This window comes from Lissotriton vulgaris, chromosome 6, assembly GCF_964263255.1.
Source record: "Lissotriton vulgaris chromosome 6, aLisVul1.2, whole genome shotgun sequence".
NCBI classification, from domain to species: Eukaryota; Metazoa; Chordata; class Amphibia; order Caudata; family Salamandridae; genus Lissotriton; species Lissotriton vulgaris.
This window is the reverse complement of record NC_141694.1, coordinates 390,517,060-390,536,235: the sequence shown is the minus strand read 5'-3', so window position 1 is coordinate 390,536,235 and position 19,176 is coordinate 390,517,060. Positions and strand designations below refer to the sequence as shown.

Below are 19,176 nucleotides of genomic sequence, written 5' to 3'. Positions count from 1 at the left end.
TCCAATCACTCCGCCTTAATTGGTCCCCCCTGTATCTTTCCTGGTGGGGTAGGCTAGATACCATTAAAATGATTATTGTACCTCATGTTTTATATACATTGTCTATGCTTCCTATAAGAATTACCAATGTATATTTTTCTCGAATTAACTCTGCTTGTACAAAATTTCTGTGGAATAACCAACATCCTAGAATTGCTTTAAACAAACTCATTCGTCCTAAGGTTGAAGGTGGTGTGTGTTTGATTTTGTGGTTATTCATGTCCCAAGATAGATCCTTTTTGAACGTTCCTTATTAAAAGATTTTTCCTTTCAACATGTAACCTTGATGTCAAATTCCACCTTTTTGTCCACTAACCCTGTTTTAAAATACTCCCAACCTTTATTATACAACACATTTTCTAAGGATTTTACTCCACTTCAATGTTTTTTGTCCTCCAAGGTATGGTCTAATAAATTTCCTAAATATAAAGGCAAATCATTTTATTACAAATACTGGAAAGAAAAGGGTAATATTTTCATGCATCAGTTGCTCCACAACTATTCCATTGTTCCCTTTCATGCCTTACAAACACGCTATCAATTACCAGACTCTTCGCTCACTGAATATATTATTATTGTTAATGCTGTACAATCCCACCTAGCCACTTTTTCCCTTCCGCCTCACACACCGTCTAAATCCCCTTCTACTCCTCTATACCCTTTATTTTCAACTCACAGACCTAAAGCCGCTCTTGTATATAAGTTATTGTTGTCAAATGTTATTGACAGACCTACGTCCCATATTGAGATTGCATGGGAAACCGATTTGTCCGTTTTTCTACCTATTACAACCTGGAATGAACTGTGGTCCAAGTTATTCAAAGTTTCTGCCACTGCTCGTATAACCCAATCTTTGTATTTTATTTATCATAGAGCTATTATTACCCCTGTTAGTATTTGCAAATTTTCACCAGCTTCTTCTCCATTATGTTGATCATGTTCCAATGAAACGGGCACGTTGAAACATCAACTTTATGAGTGTTCTAATGTTTTATCCTTTTGAAACTATGTTTGGAATATTTGCATGTCAATATTTACATGTAATGTTACTTTGACACTACAGAATGCCTTTTTAGGTTCCTTATCATCTAATGTGGATGTTGTATCTTCTTTTTCCAGATTATTTGATCCTTTTATTTCATTAGCTTTTAAATGTATCCTATCATCCTTGAAAGACAACTTTAAAATATCTATACTAACTTGGTGGAATTTTATTTGTGATGAACACAGGAATGCTACTGTTTCCTCCTCTTCTATTTCTCGAAAAATTAAATCTGATCTTCTTTGGCTTCCTTTCACTACATATCTTTCTTCTCGCTCTCCTATACATTAACTCTTTTCCTCTCTTTTTCTATATTATTCCCCACACTCTTTTGATTCTTCCTTTTCTTTCTTTTTCTCTGTCTCTCTTCTTCCTCTCTTTCTCTTTCCTCCTTTCCTTTACTTTCTCTCTCTTCTTTACTTATAACATTGCTATTTCATCATATGTTATTTGCCTGACTGTTTTATGAACTTATGTTATGTATGTTTTATTATGGCTTCTATCCCTTCTCCATTTTATTGTTTCCATTTTCTCTTAAATCTTATGTATTTGAATAACCCAATAAAAATTTCTTTAAAAAGAAAAGTAGTAGATATTAAACCCCAAATAATTAGATCATTTTTGGAATCATTAGGGACCTTTTGACAAGGAGAAGAGCTGGAGAGCTGTCAGGACGAGTACTGCTCCTTTGCTGTGTGCTTGGTTGGGTTGGCCTTCATATGCTGCTTCTGCCAAGGAAGAGGGCACAGACTGGAACTTTGCTGAGAACCTGTTTGCAAAAGAATCTCCAAGGGCTTGTCTGTGCTGGCCTCCTGTTCTGAAGTCTCAGGGACACAAGAACTTCACCACCAGCTCCCCTGAACTCCACTGCTGGGAGTTCTGACCTGACAGGAAGTACCTATTCCAGTTTTGGGCCTCTGGATGTTGTTCCTGATGTTGGGAGCTGGAAGAAATGTAAATAAAGTAAGGGAAACAACTCCAAAGCCATCAGCGACATCACCAGTGATGCCATGGCTTGCACCATCCACCGCCCTGCCTGCACCACAGATCCAGTGCCCTTTGACGCCTGCCGACACCTGGAGTTATCGGCCTTCTCGATGCCAGCGATTAAACCGATATAAAACCGACATCGCCTGCATCCTGTTATCGCGGAGCAAATAACAGATGAGGGTGACTTCACAAACTCGTTGACTTTGCATCGCCTCACCAGAACTGATGCCTCACCGTTGATGCCGCTGTCTTCCCCTGTCCTGGGCTCGACATATCACCTCCTCATGAACCAGATGCCTCGTCTCCCTCGTGGCAACCAGTGAACCAGCCTTAACCTCAGCACCGATGCCGCACCTCCATGATGCCGTGCATCATCCACAGACTTTGTTTTTCAAAGGTACTGTTGTTTGGGGGTCCATGTGACTCCCTGCCCAATGCTGTGCACCTCACATTCGGCACCGTACTTTGGATTTATGCCTGTCACTATGTCGTAATAGGTGGAGCTATTTGTTTCTACAAGTGCTTTTCTGCAAGTAACTGTTTTTAAGTGCTAATATTGATATATGTATTTTGAATCTTGTTAGGTGTAGATAAGGATACTTTACTTTTCTAAACTGGTGTGGTGTTGATGTGTGTTGTTTTCACTGAGTATCTGTGTGTTCTAAGTTAAGTACACATATTTTACACATTGCCTTTGGGGTAAGCTTGTCTGCTCGTGCCAAGCTACCAGGGGTTATCGAAAGCTTGTATCCCCCTTACCCTGACTAGAAGTAAGGGTCCCATCTTGGACAAAGGGGCATATCTCTGCCAATTAGAGACCCCCATTTCTAACAGTCAGGATACTGAAGAGCATAAATCTTCATAAATGCTCTTTAGCTGGTAGGAATTCATGGTGGGCAGCCTGCACCACTAATCTAAAGTCCGGGTAGACAAGAACGCATTGCCCTGGTATTGTACAGATTGACGCTCACAGACCAGGTGAAGGACCACATATAAGTCCCTATAGTTAAGATGTCTGGCCACTATGGGACAGGCCGAGGATCCCAGAGGGGAATACTACCAGAGAGAGCAATGAACGCGCTCCACAATGAAGACCAGAGATGGAGCATCTTCGAAGAGCATGTGGAGCAACAACTTTACATAGTTAATGACTCTGGTCTCTGAAATGTCAGTGATGTGTAGAATATTGCTCCAGGAGCTGGGCTCCAAATCTTTGTTCTTAATTTTGATGAGTGCAAGGGCCTTGTCCATGTGTAGGAGATGCTGGCTTTTGGTGGCCTGGGCAATGTCTGCTGCCGATACATGAGCTTCGAGGTGGTCCAGTCGATCGTCAAGTTTGTCCACTTTCTGCTTCATGTGGTTGGGTCAGCTTGCCAAGAATTTGAGTTTTGCATCTCAGGCTCGCTGGCTGTTCTTTACATCCACCAAGAGCTCTTTTAAGTTATTGTAGTGTTGAGACCCTTCATGGGGACGATCCAGCGCCCCCTTGAACAGAGCCACCTGTTTGGTATGAAGTGTTTGCGTTTTACCCTCAAAGGCTAGTTTTGTTTGGCACGCGTCTTGTTTCCCCATGGCTGCACCAGCTTGTGGGAGGGTAGGAGGCCCACGGTAGGGAAGGACAAGCCCTAAATAAGCCCTAAACAGCCAAAATAGAAGGACAATGCGAACAGCAGACTGGAAAAGGTTTCGCCCCGCTCCCAATCCGTATCCTGTCAAAGACAAGGCATCTAGGACAGGCAGGAACCAAGAGTCCCAGTGTCGACAAAGGCACAGTCCACTACTGATTCCTGCAAGCATTCCAGCCAGCTCTTGAACTAGTGGCGAGAAAACACGAGAATAACAAATAAGTAAAACAACAATACAACAACACAAACCAATAAAGCTAATCACTCAAGTCCAATTGAGTGGAAAGATGAGATCAGGGAGGCTGAGAGTAAATCCACCAAGAAACATCAGGAAGAAGGCCAAGGCTAAGACCAAATCGCCTGCTCACACCCAGCTAGCCGACCAACCCCCCAACTTAATATCTCCCACCGACTCAATTTTTGGACCAGCGAAACCTTCAGGGAAATTCACATTCATGAAGGACCCGATGTCAGTAATTTACTCAATGCCGACAACTCCAAATGGCTTACAGAAGCCAATGACTCCGAACATCTGTAGCATAACGATGGAGAAAAAGGAATCGTCGAAAGCCCAACCAGACCAACTAGTTACACCTACAGCATCGCACGGAACAGAGCAGGCTCACAATTGTACGGAACCAGCTCATGAGTCAACGAAACGCACAATGCAATGCCATGCCCTAGTACACAGGAACAACGATACGCACGAACCAATAGCAGGAACCGACGCAGAGGAAAAACCTGCAATAATGCGCGACTCAAACACAGCCCTGGTCAACTTGCTAGAGGGTCGCACGTGTAACGTTACACCAAAAAACCAGGAATCCAATTCTGACGCGCTTAATCACCTGCGACCAGTTAGTAAAAGGGACAACTCTCCTAAAATTCACCTGAGCGACCCACCAGACAAGGTTTACCTCAACAATCACTCAACCCCCAGAATGATTCCACGCTTAAACGAAAATCTAAAACTGAGGACAGCCAACATAACAGACTCAAAGCATGCACGGAACCCTGAAACATCCACAACAACTATTAATGACAGGCCCACAAGGTGTAGGGATTGCCCGCCCTCCAACATAACTGGAAGTGGAACCGAGCAACCCAACATAAACAATAAGTCACTGCTTGCTGCACTAGAGGACTCAGTAATAATGATTCACGACACACAGTCAGTAATCTTACCCCTTTCACCAATTCCAGGTCCTTTGAGCACCAACCAGGTAATGACCCTCAGTGGAACAAAACCGGCACAAGAACTGATACAAGAAAATGCATTATCTACACACGCAAGCATCTGTGGCAAGGACAACTCAAAGTCAGTGTCTATATTAGAAATTTCAAGTTCCTTGACACCAGACATTGCAATCATCGAAAGAAATTGTTGTATCATTAAACAGTTAACCCATGAATCAAAACATACAACATTGCCAAATGGTCAGACCCACCCGGATCCGGCTACTATTCAAAACAAAGAACATAGCACACAACCAGTAGAAACAGACGTAAAAAGCAACCTAGAATCCATACTTACGCTACACCAGGCGCTGGGTCACATACTGGAAACTTCTATAAAAACCTTGAACATGCAGTCGGACAAACTAGATGTACAAATTTACTTAATGGGCACAATAGCGGAACACATAGCTGGCATAAATAAAAAACTTGACGCAATGGCCGGCACATTGAATCTCCTAACAGAACAAGCCTACCAAAGTAAGCCAATGCCCCCCTGCACTTGTCATCCCATACTGGAAAAACTTCAGGATTTGCCATTTATTCTGAAGAACATCTTGCAGGAATGTAAGCAGACCAACATAATCGCTGCCAGTACTCGACCGAGTAACGACTTGATTTCCTTCGATCACAAAGAGTTTCAAGCATACAACACAAGCAAGCCCATGACCATAGAGGCAGCCAATACAGCTGCCCCCTGCCAACAGCTGATAGAAGGAAACGACAAATGCATCAACCCGACTTTTACTATACTCAATCACCCAGAGAAGTTAAATCCAAAACCTGACATCGCTGTGACCAACCATCAGAGCAGCATCAAACTTCCTACCACTGACCAACCTCCTGAACTCGACTCCGGGACAAGACTCACCAAACGTCAAAAAAAAAGGGCCAGAAAAAATAGAAACCAACGTCACAGCAGCAAGCTTGATCATAAGCAGATGATACCAAACTTCCCTATTTTTGATCAAGCCAAAGCAAAAATTAGGAGTGCCAGAACTACTAACTCACCTCAGACGACGACGCCAAAAGACAAAAACACCATGGACCAGAGGACGTCAGTAGTATCTGAGGCACATGCCGTGAGAATTGACTCCCACTATACGTACTCTCAGAAAAATTCGCCAAACAGAACATCACACCCTGCAGGAGTCACCTCGTCAAAAACCTTGGGCACAGGTAATCTTCCGGGTGCAGAACTCTGTGACTTAATGGGACTAAATGTCACTACCGACCAAGAAGACTCTCTTGAGGGTCAGTCTAACAATCAACCTGTAACTAATCTATCCATATCGGAAAAACCCGAACCACTCCCCAAACAGATCCCAGGCTCACAGAACAAGCAGAACCAGTTAACACGCATTGAGGAAGAATCAACCACTGTTAAGTTTGGAAAATACAGGCCCAACAGAGAAGTCGCAAAAAAGACAGTTACTAATGACACAGCATCTCCAATTTCAATCACCATTTCCAGCGCAGCCGCAGAACCTGACAGACAAGTGGCAGCAACAAACGCGATTAGGAATAACCTTGATCTCATTAAAGTAACCTTTCCAACTGACAAAAAGGGGGCTAACTCCGAAACAAGTAGAGAAGTGGGGGAAAGTCGCCATACAGTGAATCTAGCTAACGTAAACGACCGCGTACCAGCAACAAGGCACGCGATAAACCCAGAAAACGAAGGAAATTCACTATGCTTCCTACATAAGCAACCCCCGAATGGCGTTCAACCCTCTCTTGGGAACAGCCATATCGTTAATGTGAAAGATTCTGGAAGCCATAATCGAATGATCCAGCGCAAAATCGTCAGAATTTGTGACAATCCACCGACGGACAAGGAGGATGCCCCCAACGTGGGGAAACTTCTTTTCATTCCTGAATATGAGCAACAAGGCCTGCACGACTACCTAAATCGCAGTAACATACTTCGCCTTACGTCAGCTATCCCCAGCCTTGGCTATCTTACTTCAGCTGACCTCCTGTCGGTTGAGTTCATAACCACGGATGACGAGTTAAAGAAAGAGTGCACAGTCACGACTTGGAGGGAGATGGGAATAGCGACCTACATCCTCTCAGAAACTGCCAAATTTAAGGAATGGGGAATTATTTTGAAGGAAATGGTCAAGCCAGCATATCCATCCCCGCTCCTAAGAAGGCACACCAAGAGTGCAAATTTAGTACCGAGGAACCAACCAGCACGCTCGGTCCTTCAAGGAGCTAGAGGAGCTGAAATCTCAGCCTATGAGCACCTACAGCCGCAAATGTCACTTCCAAATTGAACCCCCGACAAATCCGTTAATACTGAAAGCCACGTAATAAAAATCCTCTCCTGGAACATCGCAGGCGCAAAAGACATTGTAAACAAAAACGGCAAAGCCGCCACCTGGGACCCATACGCAATAATAGCGTTACAGGAAACGTGGCAAATTGATCCAATTGACATCCCAGGCCGTCTATGCTATCACGTAAGTGCGACTCGCTTACAGCGTTTTGGGCGAGCCCGAGGGGGTCTTTCTGTCTACATATCAACAGCCCTAAAAATGAGAACAACTCAACTTTCTGACTCCACCATGGATATGCAAATCTTAAAACTAGAGAGCACAACAATGGTCACTACCAGAACGCTGATCCTAATAAACATTTACGCACACCCAAAAAAATCTCTCAAAAAAGTAATGTTCCAACGTATTATTTCTGTGATCTCAAATACGCGTTTGGAACACCCAGACTGGGAGATAATTCTTACGGGTGACTTCAACTCAAACCTTCTGCAAGAACCGGAGGATGAGGCCAATATCAGCGCCGCAAATTAACTCTGGAATGTTCCGCCGCAGGTGATCCCTCAGGTAAGGAAGACCGACAAGGAGGGCAAACACCTCATGCGGGACCTTGAAAATCTTGGCCTAAGAGCATTAAACGGAAGAACTAACCAAGACAACCCCCCTTCCATGACCTACATAGGCCATAACTTCTGCTCTGTACTGGATTACACATTTGTCACATTACCCCTGCTTATCCGAATACAAGACTTTCACATCATCTGCTCCCTGGACAGCGACCACTCTAAACAATACTTTGAGATCATGACGGACATACCTAAACTCACACCTGCTCCTATGCTACCAGGTAATGTAACAACAATCAACCTGAAGCGGCTCAAGTGGACAAGTGAATCTCTCCCTCGGATAGCAAATGACGCTAAAAACTTACTAGAAGAGTTCCTGACAGAGAACGCCCTGAGTCCAGACGCCTGGAACAACTACTTGAAGCAACTTCCAAGGACAAACTTAACCAATAAAACAAGATTACCTCTTAAATCTAACATCGTACTTAATAGATCAGTACTACAATTGAAAAGGCATCTGAATAAATTAACGCACCAAGCACGTGGCCAAACCCAACACCCCAGTGTCTGGGCAGCAGTACGCAAGGCCAGGACCCAATATAAGAAATTATTATGGATCGAAAAACAAAAACTCCAAAATGAGTTCTGGTCCAAACTGCTGCATAATACAAAGAGAGCGGACTCGCGGGCCTTCTGGCTACAAATTAATTCCGTAAATCGGACAGCCCAACCTACAAGCATGGCCTGCCTAACCGAGTCTGAATGGCCAAACACATAACGGAAACATTCTCAATCAACAACTTGAGCACAGCCACAGCCCTCTACACGGATACAACAGAAAATTATGAGCAGGAAGACATCTCCCGAGTTCACCAAGGGAACTGCGCAAAGGCTTCCGGAACAACTACATTATGCCTCGGGCAAGTTGACGTACAAAGCATTGCAAAAATAATCAGGAAAAGTCGACAAGATAGCGCCCCAGGTCCAAACGGCGTTCCGCAAGCCATCTATAAGGAGGATCCACAAAACTGGGCTAACAAACTCAACTTACTGTTTCGATCGGTAACCAACACAGGCGGCATCCCCGAGAGCTGGAGGGGGGCGATCATAACTCCTATCTATAAAGGAGGAGATCGTAAGGATCCTAACAACTATCGCCTGATCGCCCTCCTCGACGCAGAATCAAAATACTATGCGTCTTCGATACTAGCTGATCTGATCGAATGGTCTGAAATGAACAGTAAAATACCTCCGAACCAGACTGGATTTCGCCATGGAATGGGCACAATGACGAACGCCATGGCCCTATGCCTGATCGCTGAAAAAAGTCTACAGAATTCCCAGGAGCTTTACACGTGCTTCGTGGACTTTAAGGCGGCCTTTGACCGCGTCAATAGTCAAACGCTTTGGGCAAAACTAAAGCATCAGGGCCTACCAGACTCAATTCTTTTGCCCATTATCAACCTACATACCGGAACGTGGATGCAGGTAAAAATCGACAACGGGCGCCACTTGACCAGGAAGATCTATACCAATGATGGACTAAAGCAAGGCTGCGTCTTGGCTCCACATTTATTTAACTTGTTTATGAGTGACCTGACAGAATCCTTAGACAAGGTCAACGCACATCCTCCCAGGCTAGGTACCCTTCGTCTAACGCACCTATCATACGCGGACGACGTGGTACTGTTGAGCCAGACAAGAATTGGCCTTCAATGCCTGCTACACGACCTGTCCAGTTATACAAAAAGGAACCTGCTAACAATAAACATCAGGAAAACAAAGACATTGCTCATAACACGACGTCGCAAAAATCAGCCAATCTTCCAAATAAATAATGATCATCTGGAAGCAGTGAACAGCTATAAATACTTGGGGGTATACCTAGATAAGCGCCTAAACTTCCAAGAGCATTTTAAAGCCGTAGAAAATAAGGGGGCAACTCTATTGCACGCCTTTGCCAGACTGGGAACCGAGCTAAAGGGTCCTCTTGTATCCCCTCTACTAATCGCAATGAAAGCAAAATTACTGCCCACAATAGCATACGGCAGCATCTTGCACCACGGAAAAAGTGCCACCCTCCTGGACAAAATACAAACTAAAGTCTTCAAACGGGTTTTTGTGTTACCAAGTAGTTCTTCTCCAGCTCAAGTTAGACTTGAGTTCGGACTACAATCTCAGGTTTTGCTGAAAAAATATGAAGCCATCAAATTCTGGTACAATGTCTGGATAAATAAGGAGAACATAATGTACGGCGCACTCTGGGAAGCAATCCAGACTAGTCCGAACTCTAACTACTCAAAGTATCTAAAACTTTCACTAGAAGCAACCGAGCTGGGAACCTTGTGGGAAACAAAACTGCCAGTTCCTTCGTTTAACCAGGTGATTAAAAGGATCGCTAAGAAACATTTGTTTCTTACTGACAAAATAACTTTTAGCACCCGAACCCACGCTTGGATGACTATTAAATCGTACACAAGACTCGCTCCAGCAGTTTACCTAGACACCGCATTCTCACTGACACTTAAACGTAAATTTCTCCTTTTACGGATGGGCATTCTGCCCACAAAACTAGATCAACCTAAATGGAGACCGCAAGAAACAACGGAATGCGATCTTTCTGGCGCAGGTAAACAAGACATTATGCACATAGTCTGTATCTGTCCTGCAATGTATCAAGATCGAAGGCACTGGCTGAAAGACAAACTCAACGAGCAAGGAGTCCGCACCTGTCGATCTGCGATTGTCCAGATTCTATGTTCAGCGGACCCACAACTGATCTGCCGATCAGTAAAATTTCTGGACAGCTTTGTGAAAAAAAACGAGGCCCACAGCCATCGAACCGACCTTCGTCGAGAGCTAAGAACACTGTTTGAATGACAACTTCGTGCTCTAGCAAAGCCCACTGAAACCAGTGGCAGCCTTTTTGTAACATAGTTTTATCCTCGTTTTTTAAAATTCTCCTACCCTTCCCTTTTGCTACTTACTATTCCTTCCCTATTTCTTAAAAGTTGTTTTAAACGCCGTAGAATGTTATACATGGTAATGGTTTTAACTAACCAAGCAATAAGAATTTACTTACTCTTAAAAAGAATGGCATGCGGTGTTACCATGTAGTTGCCAGTGCTGAGGCAATGACAATGGTGGAGGCCGAATGGGATGGTGGAGGGGGATATCCAGCAGTACCACCGGGGCCCCACCCCACCCATGAGTGGCTGCGCACAGCAGGTGGCATGAGCAGGCCTGTGTCCAATAATGCATCAGTTGAGGAGGGGAATCTATTTTCCCAGGAGACGTAGTAGGATACCAATGCTGCTGTGATGTATGGCATGGCTGCTCCTTCACCAATGGACTTTGAGGCCCGTTGCTCTAGACAGCAGAGTCAACTGTGTTGGACTTAGGCACTTCAGGATCTGTGGATCAAGAAGGGGGGGCAGCAGACTCCAGCTGCCCTCAGAGAAATGCAGCAAGGCTCCGCCTGTGGGGGAGAACAGAGTCTCCCCATAGACCCTGGCAGTACAGCAGGATGCAGCAAGTCTTCAGCAGCACACCGGCCGCACAAGGCCATGCACCAGTGGATGATGGATAGGACCCCCACTGTCCCTCACACAGATCATGTAGCTGGGTTGGCCCGACCCATTGATACACCACATGCTATCAAGGGGGAGTCTGGTCATGTACCAGTCTGTGCAGAGGTGGCCCATGGAGCAGCCGCAAAGTGCAAGCCACCTCCTAGGCCCGGCAAGGTCCATGGAGTGAGCAGAGGTGGTGCAGGCAACCCACCGGCAGCACGAGTAGACACACTGAATCTATCCACTGACAATCATTATGGGGGCGCGTCATGATGGAGCCCAATATTCATGCATGCCTAATGGATTGTTGCATTGGCAGGCAGAGCCCTCAAAGTAGTGGCCAGCTTGCAGTCCAGTTAGCTCTGCTCAATCCCAGATACAACCTTCGACTTCATCTTAATAGAGTAAATTGAGGTTCACAAATGTTTTAAATTGTGAAGTCAGGGTGCAACAATCAGCTTCAGGCCATTGGTACACATTAGTGCGTTGAACTTCCTTTGGCATTGAGTCCCACTTATAGCTCCTGAAACCAGATTGCCAACATTCACTGAGGGGTCTTACAACTAAAAATTTAACTAATAGAAGACCTGTTCACCACCAGGCAGGTCATATTCTTCAGGGGTATGGTAGTCGCCATCTAGAATGACCATGGATGCACTCAGAAGTAAGACAAAAGGGGTGCCTAGGTCCCTCTCAGATCTATGGAAAATACCAATTTTTTTTACAATTTTTATTTTCCCATTTAACTAAATGTAATGATTACATTTTAAACAGGTAAAGGTAGAACTGCTCCAACATTCAATAAGCCTACAATTGTGTGTAGTTCTAGCTTATGAAGTAATATACATATTGCAAATACTTTTATGCCTGGTAGTTGGCATATATATCAACTGCCTTAAACCTTCTTCCATGAACTCACCTCACACACTGCAGATCTTTGCTAGATGGCAGAACACTGTGCTGGTCGTATTAGTCCTGTTGGTTCTTACTGATCGTTTTAATAGGAATGATAATGGTAATATTACCAATCATCATCATCTTGATAATAATAATAAAATATGTAAGTATACTTGAGCCCACATGCTCATATTTACAATAAAACAAGTTGCATTAGTTCATACCTGTAAAGAAATTTGCAGAGAAATACTCATACTGTTATAAGGTGACTTTCAGTGGAAAAATACATATGTGGAAGTCGAACTAGTCTCCTGAGCTTGCCATGTCAGCAAAATGTGTTGGCAATATTTTTCCAGTGTGCCAACTGGGATAAAAGGAAAGAACGAGACGTTATGTTACTATTCTTGGAGGTCATGAAAATGCTTCAGGCGCAGTAGTTTGTTTTAATGCATTTGATCCCTTCTGTTCCAGCTTCAAATATCCAAGAAACATGCACCAAATAAGCAGAACTCTCAATATTACTTCTAGCAATGTAAAGATATTTGCAATTTGTGAAGTCATTAAAACCTTTCCCTACTGTGCGGGTTTCTGAAAATGAAATAACAATTGGACCGCCTCTGTCTTCTTGCAAGAAAACCTGCAGAAAAATAATATGCAGCGAACTGTATTATTATGTTTCTTTGGCGCAGCATCCGTACCTTCCAAGTCGTCTTGATATATAACAATCTGTTTACCGTCATCAAACTGTATCGCTGCAAAATGAAATGGACAGTATTTTAAATAACAAATGTAATAATTGCAATCTGTAAAATAGCATATTTTCTTTGTTTTAATATATAAAACACTTTTTGTGCGCAATAGTATATGTTTATTCCTCCGAATTTAAATGCGCTCGACTTCGCTTGCTTTACATTTCACTTTCATTTTATAGTTTTTCATACTGACCTCCGAGAAAGGTCTAGAACAGATATACAGCACATGCAATATATATATATATATATTTTATCATTTTAGTCATTACTTTTTAAGGTGAACCTTGAAAAAGATGAAGATGTTAACAGTAAGTCAATGCAGTTGGGGCACACACAGGGGCTGATCTAAGATCTAGCTACGAGCAGTTGTAACTTACTCTTTTTCCTGGAGTAACCCGCATTTATTTCTGGTTTTTTGCTGGAATCCATGAATAAGCCAGGAGTGCTACAAAGGTAAGCTACTGTTAGAAATTAGATTTCTGGTTGGCTAAGGCTTCTGCAAAGACAGGCAGAAACCACCACTCTAGTCAGGGTCAGGGAGTTACATGCTGAAGCTAACCCCTGCTCACCTCCTTGGTAGTTTGGCACAAGCAGTCCGGCTTATCTCAGAGGCAATGTGTAAAGCGTTTGCGCAACACGCACACAGCAACAACATACCAGGCACACCACAAAAGGAACTCCACACAAGGTTATATCAAAAATAGCCTTTGTATTCTCATAACACAGTAGAACCCTAATCACACATTTACACTGTGCCAACTGGCACAGGCAATATTCACTGGGGATTATATACAGGACCAGGCCAATTGGGCCACAGTCAGAACCATCAGATCAGGTAAGTAAATGCAAACCACAACCAGTAACTACAGGTACCATAATAACCTAAGCATTATCACATTAGCATTAGACATAAACCCACATTAGGCCCAAATCTCATCAGCATAAACAAATTACGCAATGGGCCACACCAGGATAAACACCTTATGCAATAGCCTCATAACCATAAACACCTTACGCAAATAAGCACTCCCCAAAACATCATAACATGACATTAGGCATAAACACATTGGGCCCAACCCTCATTAGCATAAACACAGTACATATTTGGTATCATCAGCATAAAAAAATTAGCATAGATATAATGGGCCTAAATCATTCTTTTATGCAATTTGGTAGAGCCTGGCGCTCTACCAATGTCACCAAACTACCCCCAGGCCAACTGGCTTTCTCAAAGGGCTTGAATGCCCTATGTCCCAATGTCAGGGCTGGCTGCCAATGCAGCAGAAGAAAGTGCGCACAGGCCTTGGCCTAAATGTTGCAGCTGCCCACTAATTGCTAGGCAGCTGTGGAAAACTGTAGGCATAAGAACTACAGGTGCCCTTTAACCAAATATGTCCCCTCGTTGCAGTAGCCCACTACGGCGGCGCCACTGAGGAAACTGGCCCCAGCACTGGAGAAGAGCTGGTCCCCAAACTTGCAGCTGCCCTCTAGCGGGTGCGGCAGCTGTAGACATAGCCAAAAGGTAAGGGCGCAGGCTTCTCAGTGCCCTCAGGAGTCCCCACTGGGACTCTACAATAGGAATGTAGCCAATGTGGCAGCTGCCCACTACGGTGGGGCAGCTGGAGAAAACACCAAGAGGCAAAGGCACACTGCGCCCTTTGGGGCCCCCACTGAGGCTCTATCAGCAAAAGATGCCCCCTTGTTGGAGCGGACCGCTCAGGCACCAACACTGAGCCTTGTGCTTCCCTCTACTCAAGCCCCACTCACCGGATCTCTATTGGACTCTTCTGGTTTCCTCCCTTGCTGGGGAGGCTCCATCGGCTCTCTTCGCCCGGTCCCCTATCTTGGGACCGGGACTTGAACTTGGGCCTGCGAGGCTCTCTTCTCTCCTGCTCCAGCCTAAGCCTGCATGCTCTCCCGCGCGGCAGGGGCAGGCACCGACAATGTGCCTCGGGTCCCCTCCGCCTCAATCACCATGGCTGCTTGATGCAGTGCTTCCCTCGGTCATCTGGAAGTCCCACCCCACATCAGGCATGACGCTGCCTGACTTCCTCTCCAGACGGTACTCAGCAGTGTTGATCTCGGGCTGCGGCAGTGAAATGTGAGGTAGGCACCGACCATCAAACCACAGCAGAAAGCGGGGTAGGCACCTGTAATCCAAAGTTCAAGAAAATATGGAGGGGCACCCTCGTTTTGATAACAATAGCACAGAGGCGGGGTGGACACCCCCGGAAATAAGGGCAAACCTACGGTGGGCACCGGCTGCTCCAAATAAGCATAAATGTGGCACCAATGCGGGGTGGACTCCCGCTCCTCTCTGTAACCAGGGAAATCTCTAGGCCTGGGATTCCCTTGCCATGACGTGCAGCTCAGTGCTGCAGGGCCCACACGCCCTTCGTCCTCGGGGAGGGCAGAGGCACAGCTTCTCCAAGACAAAAGACAAATATTCACCAGGCGCTAGTTGACCAAAAATAGAAGAACCCTTAGGGATCATGGGGCAATGCAGGGCCCAGGGAGGCAAGCCCTCATGGCATTTCTTCCTGGGCCCCAGCAGCCGCACGCCCCCCCCCCCCCACCCAGGATTCAGGAACAGCACAGAACTGAGCCTTTTCATGGGGTCACAGCCCCTCTACTTATACTACATAATCATTTTTCTGAGTGCAGGGCATGGGGGAACCAGATGCAACTGGTTCAGGGGGGGATTTGTAGCACTTTGCTTTGCAAGCTCCTCTTCCCCTTTGTCAGTTGGGGGCTCGTCATCAGACATACCACAGAGGGGCAGAGCCAGCATTCACTAGGTAAGGCACCATCCAATTCAGAGTCATGGGATTATCTCTCCCACTATTCTTAGCCCAGGTGTCCCATCCAGACTAGCTCTGACTCACACTGCCCCTCCTGGAGCCACACTCACCCCCTAGCCCTTGTCACTCACAAGCCAGACATGCAATTCACATCAGACAGGCAGACACATAGCACACAGAAATGCCAACTTCTAAAAGTGGCATTTCTCCACCAGTCATCATATATCTGTGCACACCATTGCACAGCATTTATTCTCACAAGTTCATACATACTAAACTCGCCCCTGCCGCCCCTCTCATACCATGAATTACCATGGACACACTCATCCCCAATGCATTCCTATGGGAGGGCAGGCCAATCTCACCACACGTACACAGAGAGCACACGCACATTACACTGGACCACAGTGATAAAAGTGCCCAGAGGCATAAAATCACCAACACCAGGTCACAAACATGGCAAAAAGTTAGGGGTGAATCTGCCAGAAAGGGCCAACTTCAACAGCTACAAATACATCTTTGTGAATTGGACACACCAATTAGTCATTAGTTCTTCTCAGCTTTTAATTAATAAAATTGCTGTATAAGAATAGCCTCCAGATGTGTTGCGGAGAGCACTGTTTTTGCTTGCTTGTTTTTTTAAATAAGAACCTTGCACACATTGGCATAGTCTGTCTAGTCTATACAACAGCTATTGTCTGCAAAGAATCTGTTAACGAGATAGCCTTTTTAAATGCCTATTTCACTTGTTTGGGTTATGGAAATAGAAGCAGTGCCTAGAGTGGTATTTATTCATTTATAATAATAAACAGGCACATCTAACCTCTCCATTACAGTGCTTGTTCTTAATTTCACTTGGTTTTCAATTGCTGTGAAATTATACCCATCATTCTCAAGCATACTACTTCTCTTTAAAACCCCCAAGGTCTTTATCTTAACTTTGTGTTCCACAAGCCTTTGCTGGGGAGGTATTCCAAGCTTTCCCTAATCCTTCAGCAGTACTTACCCGAATTGCTTACACTCCATTCTCGCCTCTTATTATCTAATATTACCAGAATATAAGGGAATAGATTGGTGGGTATGGCGCAACCACACTGTGAACCAGTGAATATAGTGTAATGGAAATTCCATACAGGCCAGCTTGCCCAGTCTGGTTGCGCTACCACATAGTAGCTCTCTGCTTTAATGTTGTTGTGGGAGAATTTGTATTCTGATGGGTATAAGCTCATTACAGAAGGTAACCTAGTTGCCATCAAATAATGTTCCTTGGCTCTGGATTAGGCTGCGGGTACGTATGTATGTAAAATGTATAAAATATTTATAAAGCGCACTATCACTCGAACGGAGCATCTTGGCTCTGTGTGAAGGGGAGAAAAAGAACCCAAGGCTGCTGCGGACAAATGTGGGGATCATATAAGCGAGAGGCACAGGGAGTCCAGGGCTGCAAAGATCCAGGTTTTAAGCAACTTCCTAAAGGTGTATTCTGAATCTGAGAGTCTGAAATGGCGAGAAAGCAAATTCCAGGCTTTTGCCCCGCTACAGATTTTCCATCTTTAGTTTTACTCTTAAAAGGAGGAGGTGTACAGAGATTTGCTGATGCAGATCTGAGCAGACGGGAAGTGACGTAAGGAGTGAACCTGCCTGCTAAATATTTGGGACCTGATGCTATGGTCGCTCTGAAGGTGATAAGCAAGATCATAAATAGTACTCTTTTATGAATTGGCAGCCAATGTAGTACCTTGAGGGCTTCCGGCACAGAAAATCGGCAAGGTCGCTTTAGCTCTAGGCGTGCTGCAGCATGTTGTACTGTCTGTTGTTTAAAAAAAATTCTTATTGGTCCCTGCACACAGGCTTTGGCAATAGTCCAATCTCGAAGTAATGAGGGTTATCGCCTCTCTTTTTCTTGCTGAGTAAGGTATCAAGTAAAACGTTTTGATCAACTGTAGACAGTTCCCAGCCACCGCTAACAAAGTGAAGTATCAAATTTAACTCCCAGATTCTTTACCACCTATCTTTATGCCACCATAAGCTTGGGGTAAAAGGAATGGCCTTTCCTAGTAGCATATTCTCTGTTTTTTCAGTTTTACATTTAAGATGGTAAAATTGTATCCATTGGATGACTTCCGTAGGACATAGTTGAAATTACTCTACTGCAATGGTGAACTTCTTGTCAAGCACTAGGATCAACTGATTATCATCAGCAGATGAGGTGGTTTCTATCTTGAAGGAGGATATCAATTCTATAAGGGGGGTCATGTATACATTGTATAAAACCGGGATGAGAGCGAATCCCTACGGTGCACCAGATTTCAGTGGTTTTTTAGTGGACCGATAGTGGCCAAGAGTAACCGATTGCCTACGGTTGGTGATGAACGACTTAAATCAGGCCAAAGCTTGATGCACTAGAATATCAAGGGAAATTGTATCAAATGCAGCTGATATATCTAATGGAATCAGTACTGCATTTTTTTTAATGTCCAAAGCAAATTTGAGGGTCCCTGCAATTTCCAGGAGTGCAGATCAGTGGAATGGTTAGGTGGAAATCCCAACTGGCGAGGGTGCAGAATATTGGCCATTTCTAAGAAGGTGGTCAACTGGCTATTGACCAATTTCTCTTTGATCTTACATTGGCAAGGTAAGAAAAAGATGGGCCAGAGGTTGGAGAGAGTGGTAGGTTAGTTTCTTTTTTTGAAGGGGCTTTACAACAGCAGCTTTCCAATCAATGGTAACTTCTGCAGTTAAGAGGGAGTAATTACATATACCATTGATAACAGTGTTAACAACATCTATGATAGCATGAAGCACTTCCAGAGGCCATGTGTCAAAGGACAAACTGGATTTGGAGGAAAGTATGGCTTGGCTGACTGCTCTACACTGATGGTATGGAAGGTTGGAAGATTAGGACTGACCTTGTGGGGCACTGGTAGTATATATGTGGGGGCGGGGGGGATATACCATGTTAAAATCTATTTGTAACTTTTGATTTTTTTTGTTAAAAAAGTGGCAATATTGTCACATAAATGTTATGGAGAGGGGATGTCTTGGTTCAATATTTTAGGATGAATGAATGATTTAAGAAATTAAAAATAGATTTTTTATCTGATTTAGCTGTCATTAGTAGGCTTGTAAAGTAAGCTTTTTTTACTATGATTTCTTTATGATATGCTTTCAGAGCGGTTCTGAAGTGGGTTAATTCATGAGTTATATCCTTTCTTCCATCTTTGCTCTAGATGTCTACAGAGAACTGTATCTGTACTTGGTTGTATTTGTGGAATGTGTGCAATAGGCATAATTGACTGGCATGGGGATTGACCCAAGCCATCTAATGGACTGCCTTTCTTACGCAACTAAAATTGGTGAGATGTTATAGAGTCAGG

General features: G+C 44.3%; 1 protein-coding gene across 1 annotated transcript in view; it reads right to left on the bottom strand.

Annotated features, from left to right (window-relative positions):
• The window catches only part of MYOM2 (myomesin 2), a 731,038-nt gene that overhangs the window by 391,029 nt on the left and 320,833 nt on the right, over positions 1 to 19,176 (bottom strand). Inside the window, exon 13 of the mRNA XM_086926415.1 lies at positions 12,945 to 12,998. Coding sequence (XP_086782541.1) covers positions 12,945 to 12,998 — 54 coding nt within the window. The remainder of the gene's footprint in view (positions 1 to 12,944; positions 12,999 to 19,176) is intronic.